This window comes from Triticum aestivum, chromosome 7D (genome assembly GCF_018294505.1).
Source record: "Triticum aestivum cultivar Chinese Spring chromosome 7D, IWGSC CS RefSeq v2.1, whole genome shotgun sequence".
Taxonomy (NCBI): Eukaryota; Viridiplantae; Streptophyta; class Magnoliopsida; order Poales; family Poaceae; genus Triticum; species Triticum aestivum.
This window is the reverse complement of record NC_057814.1, coordinates 529,560,604-529,579,802: the sequence shown is the minus strand read 5'-3', so window position 1 is coordinate 529,579,802 and position 19,199 is coordinate 529,560,604. Positions and strand designations below refer to the sequence as shown.

Sequence of the window (19,199 nt, the reverse complement as noted above, 5' to 3'; positions counted from 1 at the left end):
CGAGTGAGAGGCTTGCTCATCACTTGGTAGGATTTTTCAAACTTAGGCGAAACGGATTCGCGGCTAAGCCCCCGAGTGAGAGGCTTGCTCATCACTCGGTAGGATTTTTCAAACTTTAGGCGAAACGGATTCGCGGCAAAGTCACCCACTGGGGGATTTCAGACGCAAACAAAAGCAACAACAACCATTTAGGAAGACTGTAAAGCTCTTGTCTTTGATAAACAAACTACAAAGGTATTTCTTATTACATCTCATCCGAATGAGTACTTAAGTATAAAAGGGGCGGAGCAGCTCCGCGTTCCAAGCCCGTGGCTCGTCTTTCTGATGCTCGACATTGTAAAGATGGTATGCTCCATTGTGGAGAACTCTGGTGACAATGAAGGGACCTTCCCAAGCAGGGGCAAGCTTGTGTGGTTTCTGCTAATCCACTCGAAGAACCAAGTCTCCCTCTTGAAAGGCTCGGCCCCTCACGTTTCTGGCATGGAATCGACGCAAGTCTTGCTGATAAATGGTCGACCGGATTAAGGCCATCTCTCTTTCCTCCTCTAGGAGATCGACTGCGTCCTGCCGGGCCTGTTCTGCTTCATCTTCAGAGAAGAGCTCGACTCGGGGTTCATTGTGAAGCAAGTCACTCGGTAGAACAGCTTCAGCTCCATAAACCAAGAAGAATGGAGTTCGGCCAGTCGATCGATTGGGAGTTGTCCTTAATCCCCAAAGAACTGATGGAAGTTCATCGACCCAGGCGCCTGCTGCGTGCTTGAGATCACGCATCAGTCGGGGTTTCAGTCCTTTGAGAATCAAGCCATTTGCTCTTTCTGCTTGTCCATTCGATTGGGGGTGGGCGACTGAAGCATAGTCGACTCGTGTGCCTTGGGAAGCACAGAAGGCTCTGAACTCATCAGAATCGAAGTTCGACCCGTTGTCAGTGATGATGCTGTGCGGAACTCCATATCTGAATGTCAATTCTCTGATGAAGCTGACGGCAGTACTGGCTTCAAAATTCTTGATAGGCTTGGCTTCAATCCATTTGGTAAACTTGTCGACTGCTACAAGCACATGAGTGAAGCCGCTCCTACCAGTCCTCAGGGGTCCAACCATATCCAATCCCCAAACAGCAAAGGGCCAGACGAGTGGAATAGTCTTCAGGGCTGACGCAGGCTTGTGGGACATATTGGAGTAAAACTGGCAGCCTTCACATTTGTCGACTATATCTTTCGCCATTTCATTTGCTCGTGGCCAATAAAATCCAGCTCGGTATGCTTTGACCTCAATGGTCCGAGAGGACGCATGGTGACCACAGGTCCCCGAGTGGATGTCGTTCAGGATCACTCGACCTTCTTCTGGTGTTATGCATTTCTGGCTGACTCCGGTTACGCTTTCCCTGAACAGTTGTCCTCTTATCACAGTAAAGGCTTTGGATCGACGGACGATCTATCGAGCCTCTTCTTCATCCTCTGGGAGTTCCTTCCTAAGGATATACACAATGTATGGCACTGTCCAGTCGGGAGTGATGACCAAAACCTCCACGATCAGGTCGACCACGGCTGGGACTTTGACTTCAGTCGGATCTGTGGCACTCTTAGGCTGCGGGGGCTCTTCAGTGAAAGGATCTTCTTGAACTGAAGGTGTATGAATGTGTTCCAAAAACACGTTGCTGGGAATGGCTTCCCTCTTGGAGCCTATCTTTGCCAAATCATCGGCTGCTTGATTTTTCAGTCGGGGTATATGATGGAGCTCTAACCCCTCAAACTTGTTTTCCAACTTCCTCACCGCATTGCAGTAACCAGTCATAGCTGGGCTTCTGACATCCCACTCCTTTATCACTTGATTGACTACCAAATCTGAGTCACCGTAGACCATGAGGCGACGGACGCCGAGCGAGATGGCCATACGTAACCCATATAAGAGTGCTTCATATTCCGCTTCGTTATTGGAGGAATCAAAGTGAATCTGGAGAACATATCTGAGCTTGTCTCCTCGGGGGGATACCAGTACCACCCCAGCACCGGAACTAGTCAGCATCTTGGAACCATCAAAGAACATGGTCCAGTGTTTCGAGTGGACTTGAGTCGGCAATTGCTGTTCGATCCACTCGGCGAGGAAATCTGCTATTGCTTGGGACTTGATAGCTTTCTTTGCCTCAAACTTAATATCCAAGGGAAGGAGTTCAATCGCCCACTTTGCCACTCGACCGGTTGCATCTCTGTTGTTCAGAATCTCTGATAATGGAGCGTCGCTGACGACTATAATGGAGTGGTCAGAAAAATAATGTGCAACCTTCTTCATGGTCATATAAATCCCATAAACAAGCTTCTGATAATGTGGATATCTTTGCTTTGATGGAGTCAAAACTTCAGAAACATAGTATACTGGGCGCTGAACTTTACAGGCTTTTCCTTCTTCTTCCCGCTCGACCGTAAGTACTGCACTAACGACTTGTCCAGTGGCTACAATGTAAAGCAGTTAAGGCTCTTTGCTAATTGGGGCAGCAAGCACCGGCTGGGTGGAAAGCAGGGCTTTGAGCTCTGCAAATGCTGCATCAGCTTCAGGAGTCCACTCGAACTTATCAGACTTCTTCATCAGTCGGTAAAGAGGCAATGCCTTTTCACCAAGGCGAGAAATGAATCGACTTAAGGCGGCCAAACAACCTGTAAGCTTCTGGACATCGTGCACACGCACAAGGCGTTTCATTCAGACAATGGCACCAACTTTCTCTGGGTTAGCGTCGATCCCCCGTTCGAAAACGAGGAAGCCGAGTAATTTTCTGCCCGGAACTCCGAATGTGCACTTTGATGGATTAAGCTTGATATCATACCTTCTGAGGTTGGCAAAAGTTTCAGCAAGGTCAGCCAACAGGTCGGAACCTTTACGTGACTTGACCACAATGTCATCCATGTATGCTTCCACATTCCGACTGATTTGAGTGAGTAAACACTTCTGAATCATCCTCATCAATGTGGCTCCAGCATTCTTCAGGCCGAATGGCATGGTGACATAACAGAATCACCCAAATGGAGTGATGAAAGCTGTTTTTATCTCATCGGGTCCATACAGTCGGATCGGATGATACCCGGAATAAGCGTCCAAAAAGGACAAGCGCTTACACCCTGCAGTCGAGTCGACTATTTGATCGATGCGGGGGAGAGGAAAGTGATCTTTCGGGCAGGCCCGATTGATATGCTTGAAGTCAATGCACATGCGAAGTGAGGCGTCCTTCTTGGGGACCATGACAACATTGGCTAGCCACTCGGAGTGGTAAATCTCTCGGATAAACTCAGCTACTAGGAGTTGAGCCACTTCTTCACCCATTGCTTTTCTCTTCTGTACGGCGGACCGTCGAAGATGTTCTTTGACTGGTTTCACTTTTGGGTCGACTCGCAAACGGTGCTCAGCCAGCCCCCTGGGAACACCTGGCATGTCAGAAGGTTTCCATGCAAAGATGTCCCAGTTCTCACGGAGGAACTGGATGAGCGCTTCTTCCTATTTGGAGTCGAGTGTTGTCCAAATGTGAGTCGGAGCAGCATTGGGATCGGTCGGGTGAATATGAATCGGCTTTGTTTCACCAGACAACTGAAATGCTGAATCCGTGGCAGGCTTCTTAGCTCGCAACAAATCACTCGGATATGCATTTTTTGATACTCCTGCAATTCCACTACTGCCATTTGCGCATCGGCCCTTATGGAAGCACTCTTCTGCCTTCTTCCGATTGCCAGTGATAGTTATCACTCCTTTAGGACCAGGCATCTTCAATTTGAGGTAAACGTAACATGGTCGAGCCATGAAACGTGCATAAGCCGGCCTGCCCAGAATAGCATGATAAGCACTCTGGAAATCGACGACTTCAAACGTCAACTTTTCTTTGCGGTAATTCTTGGAATCACCGAAAACCACATCGAGGGCGATCTGGCCGAGTGACTCAGCCTTCTTGCCAGGAATAACCCCATGGAAACTCATATTGCTTTCACTGAGTCTGGACATCGGAATGCCCATTCCTTTCAAGGTCTCCGTATACAGTATATTCAGGCCACTACCACCATCCATCAGAACGTTAGTCAACCGAGTGCCTTCGACGACTGGGTCGACCACCAACGCTTGCCTCCCAGGGGTGGCTATGTGTGTCGGGTGATCAGACTGGTCGAATGTAATGGCGGTCTGGGACCACTTCAAATAACTGGGCGTCGCCGGAGCGACCATGTTCACTTCTCTGTTGATGACTTTCAGTCGACTCTTGCTCTCAACATCAGCAAAAATCATCAGAGTGGAATTGATGTGGGGGTAACCATCATCGTCCTCTTCCTTATCCTCAACTTTGTCTGATTCTTTCTCGTTTTCTTTGGGTTGTTTCTCTCGGAACTGCTGGATTAGGAACCGACATTGTCGAGTGGTATGTTTCGGATAAATGAGATTACCCTCCTCATCCTTTTTGGTGTGAATGTGGCATGGTAAATCCAACACATCATTTCCATCTTGATCTTTTACTTTCTTGGGGTTCCATGGCCCTTTGGGCTTCCCCTTGAACTTTCCTTGAGTCACGGCTAAGGCTTCTCCGGGAGCAGCTGGCTCGGCTTTACGCTTCTGCTTCCGACTGGAGTTCCCTCCCCCGGTTTCGTGGGCGACTGTTTTGTGCTTGCCACTCCGGAGCTGATCCTCCTCTTCACCATTAGCATACTTGGTGGCAATTTCCATCATTCGACTCAGAGACATATCTCCGGTCCGACCGAACTTAAGATTCAATTCTCAATACTTGACGCCTTCCTTGAAGGCACAAACTGCTTGGTGATCAGACACATTCTCCACCGTGTGGTGCAACATGATCCATCTCTGGATATAATCTCTCAAAGTTTCACTCGACTTCTGCACACAAGACTGTAGCTCTGTTAGCCCTGCTGGCCGTTTGCATGTACCTTCAAATGTTCTGACAAACACTCGGGCAAGCTCTTCCCAGCTATAAATACTGCCAGGTGCTAACTGATTCAACCACGCTCTGGTCGAGCCCTCTAACATCAGAGGAAGGTGCTTCATGGCCACTTCATCATTGCCACCACCAATCTGCACAGCCACTCGGTAGTCCTCAAGCCAAGTGTCAGGCTTGGACTCACCAGTGAACTTGCTGACTCCAGTCGCCAACCTGAAGTTGGGAGGAATCACTGCTGCTCTGATGGCTTTGCTGAAACACTCGGGACCTGAAACATGCACCCTGCTGCCGGTCGGGTAATCTCTATCGTGGCCATCTCTGTGTGCTCTGTTCCTATCAACCAGACCTTGAACGAGAATGGATCTCGCGTCAAAGCCCGGCTCCCGAGGGTCGACTGGAATCCTTCGCCCACCACTGTGAGGGCGTCTGTCATCGTGTTGCTGAGGCGCGTATGACCCACTCCTTGGGGGAGGCGTGGGTACTCGACGACGATCATACTGCTCACGGTTTCTGTACTGATCCTGTCGATCTCCACGTCCCTCACGCCTTGGAGGTGATCTTGGGCTGTGAGCCGACTGAACTGTGTCTGCCATTACAGATCTACTATGAATCCTATTCCGAGACTGTGACACTGTTGTGTTCTGCTCCCCCGCCGCCCGGAGCAAAGCCCGGATCTGCATCAAACCCCTACCAGCCTTCGATTGGGAAGGCTGAATCGACTCTGCTATTCGGGCAGCAGTTGTGAGATTCTGGATCGGAGTTCGATATACCTGGGTTGGAGGCGGAAAAGTTGTCGTCGACTGGATTCAGGAACTCGCTGCCGAGCACACTCGTCGAGTGCGTGCTGGAGATTCTCCAGTCGAGTGCGCTCAGCCAAGTTGGCCAGGCGCACCTCCTCCAAGGCCTGGGCCTCGGGGGTTTCTCCAACAATAGGAGTGTGAAGTGCATCCATGTTACGGCGGCGAAGCTCTTCCCTCTGCTGCGAAGAGAGGGGCTCGGGGCGGTACTCCTCGTGGACACGCGACGGATCGCCTCCGCCATCACCACCGTCGTCGCGGGGGAATCCATGAGGACTGCGCGGTCCGTTGACCATCAGGACTTCCGCCGCGGGGTCACTGCTGTCGCACTCGGATGCGGTCTCAACGGAGCCAGTCGAACAGGCCGTAGAGAATTTCGTCGGGCTCGATTGCCGCGACTTGGGGGGTGGCCGACTGGCGAGCCACCGCTGGAGCCTCGACCAACCGGAACGCTTGTGCCAGCGGGCAGCAGGGAGTGAAGACGCCACCGGAGCCGACCGATACTGGGTCGACGGCTGCCGCAGGAGGACGCCGCGGACGCACGTGCGAAAGTGCGTTGCCCCGCGGACGGGGAGCGCCTTGACATCGAGTGGAGCTTCTTGGAGCCAAGCGGAGTCGTCGGTGACGAACACGAGCGCGCCGAGACGGATCTCGCGGCCCTCGGCCAATCCTCCGCCTGAAACCATGCTGATGGGGATCGGAAAAATTGCAACTTCTCCAACAAGTCGCTAAGACACCGGCCCCAAGGTGGGCGCCAACTGTCGTGGTTCTAAGTCTGACAGTAGAATGGGGGGTAGGGATGTAGAGGCAAGATCCTAGCTATGGAGAAGCTGTACGCACGAGTTTTACGAGTTCAGGCCCTTCTCGGAGGAAGTAACAGCCCTACGTCTCGGAGCCCGGAGGCGGTCGACTGGATTATATGCGTGTGTGTTACAGGGGGTGCGAACCCTTGTGCATGTGGAGGGGGGTGGCTTATATAGAGTGCGTCAGCATCCCGGCCAGCCCACGTTACAAGGGATTTAAGGTACATCAAGAGGGGGGCGTTACTAGCAACGTCCATAATAAAGTGTTATAAATGGCTATTAAGTTTAGGAGTTAATGCTCGACCGTTGCTGTGTAGAGTGACTTTAGGTCTTCTGTCCGTCGAGTGTTTCTTGTTACGGTCGAGTGATCTTGATTCCTCCGAGTGGAAATGTTTCTGGTCGAGTGGGTGATGGTACCCCTCGAATGCTTCTGGCTTTAGAGTGATGTCCTTGGGAAGGTATTTAGGTCAGGCCTGTGACCCTACCCTAGGTACATGTCCTCATCACGCGGCGCCGCCGCCAACCCATCCCAAAATCAGCCCGCCGCCGGCGTGCAGTAGCTAAATTGAAGTTTCCGCAACACTATGGCTACCCATGTGCAAAAATTCAGAAACCCTGCAACACGCTCTGTCGCTCACCCTTCTCTCTGAAACACAACTTCCCCTCTTGTACTACTTCTCTGAAACAAAACTTCGTCTCTCATACGACACTACCAAATCATCACCGCAATAGGAAGCGCCACCGCAAAAAACGCCGCGTAGACGCCGGCGTAGCGGCAGGATGGCGCAGAGGAGAAATAGTAGGGAGCACCACCATCGCCACATCGGCCAGAAAAATGGGGGAAGGGATCTCTATTTCGTACCTGTTTGAGTCGTCGCCGGACAACGCCAATCCCGAGCCAGTCATCGACGCCACCGCGTTGGATAAGCCCCGATCGCCCAACACCTTGCGCCGCCGTGTCCCGCCCTCCCAAATCCAGCCGCTCACACTCCCAGCCACATGAGCCCATGCTGCTGTGGGATGAAACCCCCTCTTTTATCCAGTTACAGGAATGGTTGTCCCGAAATAAGAGGCGAGTTGCAAGAAACGGACGCGCCTCCAGGGGACGCGGGAGTGCTCTCGACCGTCTGATAAAACATAGATCGGACGGGCGCGTGCGATCGGCCGGCAGAAGGTAAGCTTTTCGCAAAATAAGAAACGGGTGGCGGGAGGAAACTTTAGCCACACCATTTTGGGAACTCCCCCTATTTCAACCTATCCCCGATCCTTCCCGAAAGAAAAAAAGAAAAAAAAAACTATCCCCAGCCCGACCCGACCCGACCGAGCTCGCTCCTGATCTCGCTGACAGGCCATGGCGGCGCTCGTTCCTCCCGACTGCTCCCCTCCCCCTCTAGCACCCCTGGTCCACTGACCGCGCCGCGGCCCTTCTCTGCCGACCGTGCCGCGCCCCTGTCCCGGCTCGCCCCCGCGACCCCGTAGTCGACCGCCGGCGCATCCATCTCCGCCGACCGCGCCACGCCGCTGCTCCTCCGACCGCGCCGCGCCCCTGTCCCCTCGACATCGACTTCAACCGCTCCGGCACGCGTGCCCCTACTCCGCTGGCCGAGTACCCGGCGAGGCGCGCGTCGAGGTGCTGCCCCTCCCCTTTCCCGTACGCTGATCTGTATTACTTACCCGAGCTGTGGCTACTGGCTAGTAATCCACCATTGTACTCAATTACTGCTCCCGTTGTTATCCGTTCCGGTGCTTGCAGAGCTTTTCTTCTGGCAGTTGTCTTTCTGACTCACAAATTCGCGTGCTTGATTGCTAGTTGTATTGAAGTTGGGGTTATCAATCCCGATCCTGCAAACGATGCATTGCTGTACCCTCTGCTCTGGAACTGAAGGAGACATGCAAGGGGCATATATGTGTCTTTCTTGGAACGTGTTAGTCTCCGTTTGACACTAGTGGTATTTTGGCATGGAAAACTGAACTGAGTGGTATTTTGGCGCTTTGGTCTTAACTAGTGATATTTTTGCAGCTTTTGGCTTTGATTAGTGGTGTTTTTGGTTATTCTCTCGTGCTATAAGTAATTCTCTGACACGGACACAAGTACCCGAATCCGACTCGGATTCGGCTGTCTGATTCCGCAAAATAAAGTCCCCGGATCCGACTCCGATTCGGGTGCCTGATTTGGCAAAATAAATCGGGCACGTGCAAATATGCTACACAGATTTGGGGTTTCCAGTTTGGCGAAATAAATCCGGACATGAGTTTCCGTGTAACACTGCTTTTTGGGTCCATTAGAGTGAGCAATCACATGGCTAGGTGTGATTAGCAGAGATTTTTTTTCCTTTTTGTTTTAGGTGGTGGGGACAGTAGCAGACAGGGATGGCTTGAGCTTTTGGGTGAGGACACAGATACAAACCTGATATGGTTTTGTGGGAACTAACTTTTGCACCAAAAAGGTAATTCTGCTGCGGGTGGCTAGTTTTGCAGGGATATTATCACCGTAGAAACTAGAGTTGAGGTGGACAAGATAATGGCCTAATGGTACAAGGGCTGTTGAATTTCCTGGTTGACTCCGGTTTGAGACCTAGCACCAGCATGGTTACCCATTCCCTTTAGTGAATTCAAGAGCCTACCGCCAATGTAGAAATGTCAAGATGTAGTCATTTTCCATTATAGAGTATCACTAGTCTGTAAATAATACTGAATTGCTCGGTCGATATTTACCAAAATTGTCATCGTTTTACTTATATTGGAAGAATTATGTCCATCTATCAGTTCAACTACGTGCTTTTTTAAAGTGGCAGGGTGAAGATGGGCAACCCTTCAAAAATGGCTTGCCATATATTACTGTTCATCCATCATATTGTTGCAAAAAGTTTTGTTGCCCATGGCGACAATAAACTTTTTATTCATGAAAGTTCATGTCTTTATCTGTCAGCTATTGGTAAATGTGCTCCAGTAATTTGTGAGAATAACACTTTGGATACATGAGTGCAGGAATAATAAATAGTAATTTGTGAGAATAACACTTTGGATACATGAGTGCAGGAATAATAAATTGTTAGTTATTGCAGGGAGGTCAGACTTTAGAAGGCACTTGCCTGCACTATTAAAATCCTTGTGCGATGAACAAGAGACCGAAAACATCTTCTGGGGAGTGAGTTCACTTGAGTTCCTCTATGGACATGTCTTCTGCGTCACAGCTTGAACAATCGAAACCCTTAATGGAGGCAGATGTTCAGTTCGATTCTTGGGCAGAAAAAGCAATACGCAATTTCATCTTTGAAGTTGGACTTGGGCCTCGTTTTGTCTACTTGACATCTTTCAAGGAGATGCTTCAAACTGTTCACAGTAGGGATGTTGAAATTCCTACATATGAATCCATGCTACGGGAGGAACTAAAAGAAACTCAGCACCGGGCAATGCAACTCAAGCAAGAATGGAAAAAAAGTGGTTGCAGTATAATTATGGATAGTTGGAAGAGCCGATGTGGTACAAAAAGCTTCATAAGTGTTTTGGTGCATTGCAGCAAAGGTATGTATTTCCTCAGATCGATCGATGTCTCTGGAATCCTCGAGGACATGGATGAGCTAGTTTCAGTGTTTTCTCGTGTGGTTGATGATGTTGGTGCCCGCAACATACTTCAAGTTATCAGAAATGATGCGTCACCACATATGCAAATGGCATGGCATTATGTGCAGAAGGAACATGACCATTCATTCTTCGTCCCACTGTGTGCTGACTTTTGCATCAACCTTCTGCTTGAGAAAATTGCAGCATTTGATCACGTCAGTGAGGTTCTAAGGAAGGCAAAGGAAATAACAAGGTTTATATATGGCAATGTGCTGGCATATGAACTGGTAGGGCGGTATATTGATGACGGTGAGATCCTGAGCAATTCTTGTTTCAAATCTGTTGCAGAGTTCATCACATTAGATAGGTTAGTTTCTATGAGAGAAAATCTAGTTGAGATGTTTAGCTCACCTGAATGGGTTTCCTCTGATCGGTCTACTAGAATGTTTAACCCACTTGATTGGATTTCCTCTGGTTTCTCTACTACTACAAGTTTGTTCAGGCATATCTGTGGCATAGTAAAGACAGATGATGCATTTTGGTGTGCTGCTGCTGATGTTTTGAAGATTACAAAACCATTTATCGATGTGTTGCTTAAACTAGAATCTGAGGACTGTCCAATGGGTATCTTGTATGACACCATGGCAAGTGCAAAAGACATAGTGCACAATCTTGGAGATAAATATGGTGATATTTTGCATTGGGTTGATGAGATATGGTATGGTTACTTGCATACCCCACTCCATGCTGCTGGTCATATGCTAAACCCAAGGGTCTTTTACAAAGATCCTTCCTGTGATGATCCTGAGCTCAGCGGTCGTATTGAGGCCTGCACAACCGCAATTGCAAAAGGACATTATGATCCAGGGAGACTGAAAGCACAAATTGAAGTATATAAAGGAAGATCAGGTTCTTTTGGTTCAGATTCAGCAATTCAGCAAATAGTGGGGACACCACAAGGTAAAGTAGAGCCTATTCCCTCGTACTTCTTTCCACTTTGACTTGTAGAATACGAAAAAATCCATGCTTCATTTGTATTAAAATAAGGGAATTAAGTTCTGAGTTCTGACCATTTCTTCAACTGCAGTTGTTTGGTGGTCGGCGCATGGGACAGGCACGCCTGAGCTGCAGAGCTTTGCCACTCGGGTCTTACGCCAAACATGCTTTGGCGCTAAAAGATACAACATCAGCAGTCAGGTATCGGAGGAGGCGCATGAGACGAGGGGAGCTGATCTCGAAGGGCTGTACCGTGGGCTGGAGTACGTCCACTACAACAGGCGTTTCGCCAGCGCGGCACCACTCATAGGCGGTCTTTCGGGGGATCAGTGTGGTAAACCTGGCAGGAAGCTGGGGAGCGACTGGTTCCTGTATCCGCGGCACCGACAGCATATCGTAATCGGATCATCGAACACATAGACATAGCAATTTTTTTCCTTGAACTTTCATCAGTGCCGTGTGGGCACAAATGTTGTGACAGAATGCTTTTTTTTCCTTTACATTCAGCCATCAGAGCCGTGGCAGCAGAGAACATATGGACCAAATGTATACCTTCTCGGCATCCCCAAAATTAGTGTCACCGACATGTTTCCTTGACTCTTGATTTCACTCGCATTTGGAATGTCTAGCTTGTATGTGCAAAAAGGAAGAACTTGAAGGTTCATGGATGGGGGATGCAGCATTCGGTAGCGACACTTGGACATTTCCCCTCCAGTTTTTTGAAAGCAAATGCGGCAGTGGTACCATGAGTCAAGTAGCGCAGATTCAGTTTTCACCAGTCCAACCAGCAAAGAGGGGCAGGTTTAGAGCAACTCCAACGGGCCAACCCAAACGGACGGCGATTTCGTCCGCTTTTTGTCCGTTTGGGTCGGCCGCCCGCCCGGCGTCCGCCCTATTTTTCATATGGGTCGGTAGTGCGCCCAACGCGCCGATCCATATGTGCAGGCGTGGCCGGCTGGCCGCCCAATTTTACATTGATTTGCATTCAAACATATTGTGAAATGAAATAACAAGCAAAATAGTTTAGCCGCCCAAATAAATAGTATAGTTTTACAAGCCAAATACAAATAAAAATGTTTTACATAGTTTTGCAAACAAATAAAAGAAGATACATCTATTGGTTGCCAACATGAGTCCACATATACTCAACCAAATTATTTTGCAATTGCACGTGAGTTTCCCAATCACGCATGTCTTCATGAAACTGAGTGAACTGCTTAAATGTTGCCGCTACTCCATGCTCAGGCACAACATTCTCACCGTGAAACTGAAAGCCTTGATCGTACAGACGTTCCGGGCGCTCGTCTTCTACGATCATATTGTGCATGATCACACAAGCAGTCATCACCTTCCATAGTTTCTGCGTGCTCCAAGTATTAGCAGGATACCGAACGATGCCCCATCGAGATTGCAAAACACCAAAGGCACGCTCGACATCCTTTCTAGCACTCTCTTGCTCTTGGGCAAATCTTTTCCTTTTCTCTCTGACAGGGTTGGGTATTGTCTTGACAATAGTGGTCCACTGAGGATAGATACCGTCACCTAAATAGTACCCTTTGTCGTAGTTGTGGCCGTTGACAGTAAAGTTCACCGGTGGGCTGTTGCCTTCGGCAAGCCTAGCAAACACCGGCGAGCGCTGAAGCACGTTGATATCATTGTGTGATCCAGCCATGCCAAAGAAAGAGTGCCAGATCCAGAGATCTTGAGACGCCACGGCCTCTAGTATGACAGTGCAAGCCCTGACATGTCCCTTATACTGCCCTTGCCAAGCAGAAGGGCAGTTCTTCCACTCCCAGTGCATGCAGTCTATGCTGCCAAGCATCCCCGGGAAGCCCCTGCTGGCATTCATCGCCAACAAACGGGCTGTATCTTCAGCTGTCGGCTCTCTCAAGTACTCAGGGCCAAACACATCAATCACAGCCTTGCAGAACTTATACAGGGACTCTAGGCATGTAGACTCGCTCATACGGACGTACTCGTCAATGAGATCACCGGGCACTCCGTATGCAAGCATTCGGATGGCGGCAGTGCATTTCTGATAAGAGGAGAAACCAATCTTGCCGACGGCATCCTCTTTGCACTCGAAGTAGTCATCATAGCCGACCACTCCCTCTCTAATACAGTTGAAAACATGCCTACTCATACGGAACCGGCGGCGGAATTTGTGATGTTTGACCAACGGGTTTGTTGTATCAAAGTAGTCCTTCCAGAGAAGGAAATGCCCGCTCTCTCGGTTACGATTCAACGTCGGAAGGTGGCCCGGAATGGAGCCACGGAACAACGGCCGCTGGTTGTTGAGGTGGTGATGGACCAACACGGCAACCAATATCTCCTCCTCGTCGTCGGACGACGAATCGTCGGAGTCGCAAAGGAAATTGTGGAAAAAGAACTCGTCGGCGGAGTCCATTTTTGTACCTTGGCAAACTGTCGAACAGCTTGCGGGCGTCGAAGAAGGAGACGGCCGGCGAGGGGAGACGCGGTGCCCACAGACTAGCTAGCTGCCCTGCCGGCGTCCGACGAGTGTGACGGCATCCGACGAGCGTGCCAGTCGGATGTGGCGGGGGCGGCGAGGCGTCTTCTTGGTCGTGGGAGGCTGTGCGGTGGGGGAAGCGGCGGCGGGAACCAGTTTGCTCCCCGGCGGCAAAACGGCGGCGGCGGGCGACTGGGGGCAGGGGCGCCGTTGTTGGGCAGATGTGGAGGCGGCGGCAGCTGGAAGAGTCACCGGCAAAAATGGGCGGCGGCGTCGGTGACGGAGGAGGCGGGGGCGAGGGTTGCTTGTTGGCCGGGGGGATGAGAGGGGAGGCCAATGTGCCACAGACCAACGGGCCCGGGGAGAGGAGTAGGCGAGCGCGCGCGCGTCCATCGCGTGTCCGCGCCGACGCAAATCAGGCTCAAAAATGGGCCGAGAATGGGTCGCCCGCGGACGAAAAACGGACGTGCGTCCGTTTGGGTCGGCGCGTTGGGTCGCCTTTTCTGTCCGCGCCGACCCAAACGGGCGGCCGCGGACGAAATGGGTCGCCCAATTGGAGTTGCTCTTACAGCTCTGGTAAGAGGGACAGGTTCAGCAGTTTCACGGCCAGGCAAGAGAAGGCAAACGCTAGTTTAAGGTTGATACTCCGAAGAGGCACTTGGCTGCAGTCCAGTATCACAAATGTAAGAGGCTACACAAACAAAGACAACAATCTATATATCTAGCTTTGGATCATGCTGACGATACGTATTATTACATCAACTGTGGAATTTCCACTTTCCAAGTGTTTTGACTATTGCATCACCTGTGGAATTCCCACTTTCCAAGTGTTTTGACTATTGCATCAACTGTGGAATTCCCACTTTCCAAGTGTTTTTACTATTGCATCAACTGTGGAATTCCCACTTTTCAAGTGTTTTGACTATTGCATCAACTGTGGAATTCCCACTTTCCAAGTGTTTTTACTATTGCATCAACTGTGGAATTCCCACTTTCCAAGTGTTTTGTCTATTGCATCAACTGTGGAATTCCCACTTTCCAAGTGTTTTGACTATTGCATCAATTGTGGAATTCCCACTTTCCACTGCCAAATAACTTGGGCCAGCAACTGTCAACCAAAGATAAAAACCAGCAGTGTCAGTACCTGATGTTTGTTATAATCTCCCATGAATGTGATATTTCTTTCAATAGTGGATTGCTCATCTCTATGGCATGAGTAGACTTAGTAGCAAGGGTCAAATTTTGGCAAAGCATGGTTAAATTTGACACCCAACTAGTTTTGGCAAGACGTGCCTCGAGATTTAACAGGCGGTGCCGTCTGTGCCCTCATATCACTCACTTTTCACAGATGAAACTGAGCTCAAGTATGCACAAAAAAGAGAGTACAAGATTGTGTCCTTGGACACAACTTTAACCAATTCAGCACTCTGGCTCACAAACTCATTTAAGTGATACACTTTGGCCAAAAACAAGTCAAAGAGGCGCAGGACACTGACCAAATTAATGATCAAAGCTTCTTATTGAAAAGGATCAAAGTTTTTATTGAAATGCGTGCAAACCTTACAAACCAAGGTGGAGGGAGTACATGAGAATATATTTTTGCACATGGCACATGCTCAGACCAGACTAATATACATCATCTACAAATAGTAACTACGTAGGTATAATCAAAATTGGAGAAAGAAGTGCTCATAACAAATTTGAGGGTTTTATTTTTATTGCCGGGAGAAACATGAAGACATTTATTGAGGCTCTAGGGTCTGATCTTGTTCGCTGCCACTATCCTCCTGATATTGCTCCTCGTCACTCATGCCACTTGTATGGCCATTAGGAGGGTCTTCGTAGATGTGCCCCATCTTCAACCTCTTTGTTTCCATGTAACGCCGATTCTCATTAGTTATTGGTGTCAACAGCGGCACTCTTCCCAGGACACTTAAACCGTAGCCCTTGAGTCCAGTGTACTTCGCCGGGTTGTTAGTCATCAGCCTCATGGTTCGGACGCCAAGATCACGCAGTATCTGCATAGCGGAAATAGATATCAGCAAAGGTGGATAGCTCAGGAGTTGTAATACAAGCGAATTCCAGTGGAATGGTCTTTACCTGCGCACCTATACCGTACTCCCGGGAGTCAGCAGGCAACCCAAGATCCTCATTAGCCTCAACAGTATCCCGTCCAGCATCCTGTAAATTGTATGCCCGGAGCTTGTGACCCAGCCCAATGCCCCTGCCTTCGTGGCCACGTAGGTAAACCACCACACCCCGACCAGCCTTCTCGATCATGGTCATCGCCAGAGCAAGTTGGCCCCCACAATCACACCTCGCCGATCCAAATATATCTCCAGTTAGGCACTCTGAATGGACTCTCACTAGAATATCCTGGCCATCCCCAACATCACCCTGCATATAAAGGAAAACAATTTATTATTGCCCTGCATATAAATGGTTTTTGCCTGGTTTTCCCTAACTAACTGGGGAATTCTACTTCTACTGTGAAATGCAGAGCTCCTGTGCTTTCGTGGTTTCTTCAAAAAATAAGCCTAGATGAAAAGAAAGACTTAGCAGCATTCATTATTTAAGAAGGTTTCATTCCCACAATACATTGCTGCTTCACCATGATCTTGCAGTCTGTACAACTGGTTGAGGTTTTTTGGCCAGACTGATCGATGTAAATGGCAAAAAAATGTCTTGCTGCATTTAGTTTTGTTCAAGAATTTTATTACAGTATGTACTAGAACAAAAAATATCCCATTGTTGAGTCCAACTGCAAACTTGCAAGTGACTACCTATATTTGCTCAGGGATGCTTACCTTGATCATTGCAATGTGCTCCATCCCATCAATAAGAGATCGGTAGCAATAGGATTCAAATGACCCCCACTGTAATTGTAATGGTGTGACACAAAGACGTTCTACCAGTCTGTCTCTCTTTCTCCTATATCTGTATATGCAAATAATTTCTTATAAGCAACTGATGGTCCAGTAAAATATTACACAAAAGTATGCATTCAAGTAAGAATTCATCAAACTGTAGCTTTCATATTCGAAATTGTTCTCTAGTTGCCATCCGGCATGAAACTATTACCGTTCAGTGCATCATAATTAAATTCTTAACGTGTACGAACGAACAGACACTTGGGTATATTAGCAAATAACAAACCTAATCAAGTCTGCAATTGAGACTATCTTCAGGTTCTCCCTCTCTGCAAATTCTTTCAGTTTTGGCAACAAAGCCATGGAACCATCATCATCGTCAACAATTTCACAAAGAACTGCAGCAGGAGGTAACCCAGCCAACATGGCAAGGTCTACTGATGCTTCAGTATGCCCAGCCCTTTTGAGGACACCACCTTCTCTATATTTAAGAGGAAAGATATGTCCAGGACGGTTGAAGTCCTCAGGCTTAGAATAAGGAGATGCAAGTGCTAGAACTGTGTTTGCCCGATCCTTGGCTGAAACCCCTGTTGTTGTGCCCTCTTTAGCGTCCTAAAATACATTTTTTAAGCAGAGTCAGTTGGAGAAACAGGCAAGAGGAGAAGGTAAAATATGCCCATATGAAAAAGGAGAAAATACAATATGCGCATAGACCAGAATTCTGACTAGAAAATCAGACATCATACCACTGAAACAGTAAAGGCTGTCCGCAGCTTCTCTTCATTTTCCTTTGCCACTACCATAAGAGGAAGTTGTAGTCTTTCCAGGTCATCTTCCTTCATGCTGACACATACAATCCCAGTGCCATGCCTCACTATGAAAGCCATAGCCTCTGGTGTTACCGTGGATGCTGCCATTATAAGATCTCCTTCGTTTTCCCTGTCTTCATCATCCACAACAATCACATACTGCAAATGAATCAGTTAGGATTACAGAGCAAATGATGCAAAATAAATAAATAAATAGAAAACATAACTTTGGTAACAGGACATACTTTTCCTTGGCGAATATCTTCGATAGCTTCAGGTATAGATGAGAAACCCTCTGTAGGCAAATCTAGGTCAAGTTCATCATCATCAGCTGAAAACCCATCGACGACAGGAGCCATGTCAGCAGATATGGTCCCCAATGCAGCAGCATCAGCTTGAACAGTTTTAGATGGACTGGCCTGACCATTTACAACAATACGTTCTGACGGATCAACCCCAGCATGACATACATGAAAGCTTTTGATTCGATTATTATTTGCCAAGTGAACCGAACTGGTTCTCCTTAAGCTGTTTGATGCCAAAGTTGGTGAAACTGAAATATCGCAGCGCAAGACAGAATTCATGGGCTGACTGTTGGTACCAGTGAACCGTGGAAAGAGTTTCCCACTGCATAAACCAATTTAAGATACGATGTTAGAATTATGAAGTAAAATGCTATGATCTGAATTATTGTCGATAATGTCATATCGGTAATCTTGTGTCCTGTTGTGTAGCATAATGCCGTGTACGTAGGTTGTAGCACCATATGAATAAAATTTTGATGGAAGATACTTAACAAATTTCATGCCTACTGTATACAAGGAACATGGTAAGAAATAAACAAGGAAATGTGGGTGAGTAGAAATTTTCGGCATCAAACTATACGCGCAAAGCTAATAATGAGTTCGGTGAGTGACTCCATGCCCTTTGTATCTTGTTTTTCTGCAGTTATCCCTCATAAACCGAGCAACTGTTTCTTCCATATGAATAGGCAGTTCTGCCGTCAGGTTTCCCAAAAAAACAAAGAAGATGAAGCACAATCCACATCTCCTATTTCTCCAAAGTAAAAATTCATATCTCCTGAACCTAAAAAATAGTAGAACCATTATACCAACCCAACCATGGCTATATTACTACACCATGGCTATATTATTACTCGAACCAAATAGACCTTGGGCCAAAATTGGATACCGAGCCTCCTCTGGTCCGGAGCTTAGCCCAAACAGACCACTAAAATCCTAGGGTTTGGTGCTCAGAGATGACTACGGGGAGAGCCCCAATCGATCTCTTCTACTTGTCGAACAACATTTTCCCAAGTGATTTCGACTGTAAATCCACTGACTGACTGGGCAAGATAAATGCTCACGGGAAATGAAATAACTCACCGGAGGCACGAAGGAGAAGAGGGCGGCGCGATTGAGGGAGCCATGTCGCCGGCGAGACCCCTCCGTCCCGGGGTAGGATGGAAAGCGAGGAGAGGAGCCGCCGCGGTTTGCGAATGAACCGCGTGGGGTGGAGGCGCGGAAGACGGAGAGAGACGTCCAGAAGGTGGTAGGTAGGATAGCGTGGCGGCGGCGCCCGGGTGGGGAAAAGTTGTGGCCTGTGAGAGCATCTACAACCGGATCACACTTCCTCAAACGTCCGAGCCAACAGCCCATTTTTTTCAGAAAATTTTCAATTTATTCACCTTCAATCATAACAGTGTAACTAACAATAGAAATAATAAAAATTATATCCAGATTCGTAGACCACCTGACGACTACAAACGCCGTTTAGACTAATAAAACATCATTTAATTGGACACTTTAAAGTCAGCACAAATGTTCATGTCTGACACCCTTCAAATTATGTACGACAGATAATTATGAGGACTCTATGTCGGATCCGATAGGCCAGACGCATCTCAATTGTCTCTAAATCGTCCACAACCCTAGCCCTATCTGCCATCTTCTTGTCACATCTCTTCCTCGTTCGT

The 19,199-nt window shown here is 48.3% G+C and overlaps 2 protein-coding genes across 3 annotated transcripts; one reads left to right on the top strand and one right to left on the bottom strand.

Moving 5' to 3' along the window:
* The first annotated feature begins 7,788 nt into the window (after positions 1 to 7,788).
* LOC123166154 (uncharacterized) lies at positions 7,789 to 11,672 on the top strand. Of its 2 annotated transcripts, none has more exons than XM_044583922.1 (3): positions 7,789 to 8,145; positions 9,581 to 11,039; positions 11,167 to 11,672. In XM_044583922.1, the coding sequence occupies exons 2-3, from the start codon at positions 9,686 to 9,688 to the stop codon at positions 11,493 to 11,495; spliced, it is 1,683 nt and encodes a 560-aa protein (XP_044439857.1). In that variant the 5' UTR covers positions 7,789 to 8,145; positions 9,581 to 9,685; the 3' UTR covers positions 11,496 to 11,672. The 2 variants fall into 2 exon arrangements, with proteins under 2 accessions (XP_044439857.1, XP_044439858.1); XM_044583923.1 differs by having other exon boundaries at positions 9,572 to 11,039.
* A 3,390-nt stretch (positions 11,673 to 15,062) lies between these two features.
* LOC123165711 (probable bifunctional riboflavin biosynthesis protein RIBA 1, chloroplastic) lies at positions 15,063 to 18,838 on the bottom strand. Its single transcript, XM_044583408.1, has 7 exons — positions 18,610 to 18,838; positions 17,470 to 17,851; positions 17,162 to 17,383; positions 16,702 to 17,027; positions 16,353 to 16,482; positions 15,646 to 15,942; positions 15,063 to 15,563 (listed from the first exon to the last, which is right to left on the bottom strand). The coding sequence occupies exons 1-7, from the start codon at positions 18,834 to 18,836 to the stop codon at positions 15,288 to 15,290; spliced, it is 1,860 nt and encodes a 619-aa protein (XP_044439343.1). The 5' UTR covers positions 18,837 to 18,838; the 3' UTR covers positions 15,063 to 15,287.
* Positions 18,839 to 19,199: the final 361 nt, after the last annotated feature.

What these genes read in the sequence shown, in the direction of transcription:
- LOC123166154 (XM_044583922.1), top strand. Translation starts at nt 9,686, where the DNA reads ATGGACATGTCTTCTGCGTCACAGCTTGAACAATCGAAACCCTTAATG. An exon ending in AATAGTGGGGACACCACAAG is followed by an intron (nt 11,040 to 11,166) that starts GTAAAGTAGAGC and finishes CTTCAACTGCAG; the next exon opens with TTGTTTGGTGGTCGGCGCAT.
- LOC123165711 (XM_044583408.1), bottom strand. Translation starts at nt 18,836, where the DNA reads ATGCTCTCACAGGCCACAACTTTTCCCCACCCGGGCGCCGCCGCCACG. An exon ending in CAGCCTTTACTGTTTCAGTG is followed by an intron (nt 17,028 to 17,161) that starts GTATGATGTCTG and finishes AATGTATTTTAG; the next exon opens with GACGCTAAAGAGGGCACAAC. An exon ending in AGTACGGTATAGGTGCGCAG is followed by an intron (nt 15,564 to 15,645) that starts GTAAAGACCATT and finishes TCCGCTATGCAG; the next exon opens with ATACTGCGTGATCTTGGCGT.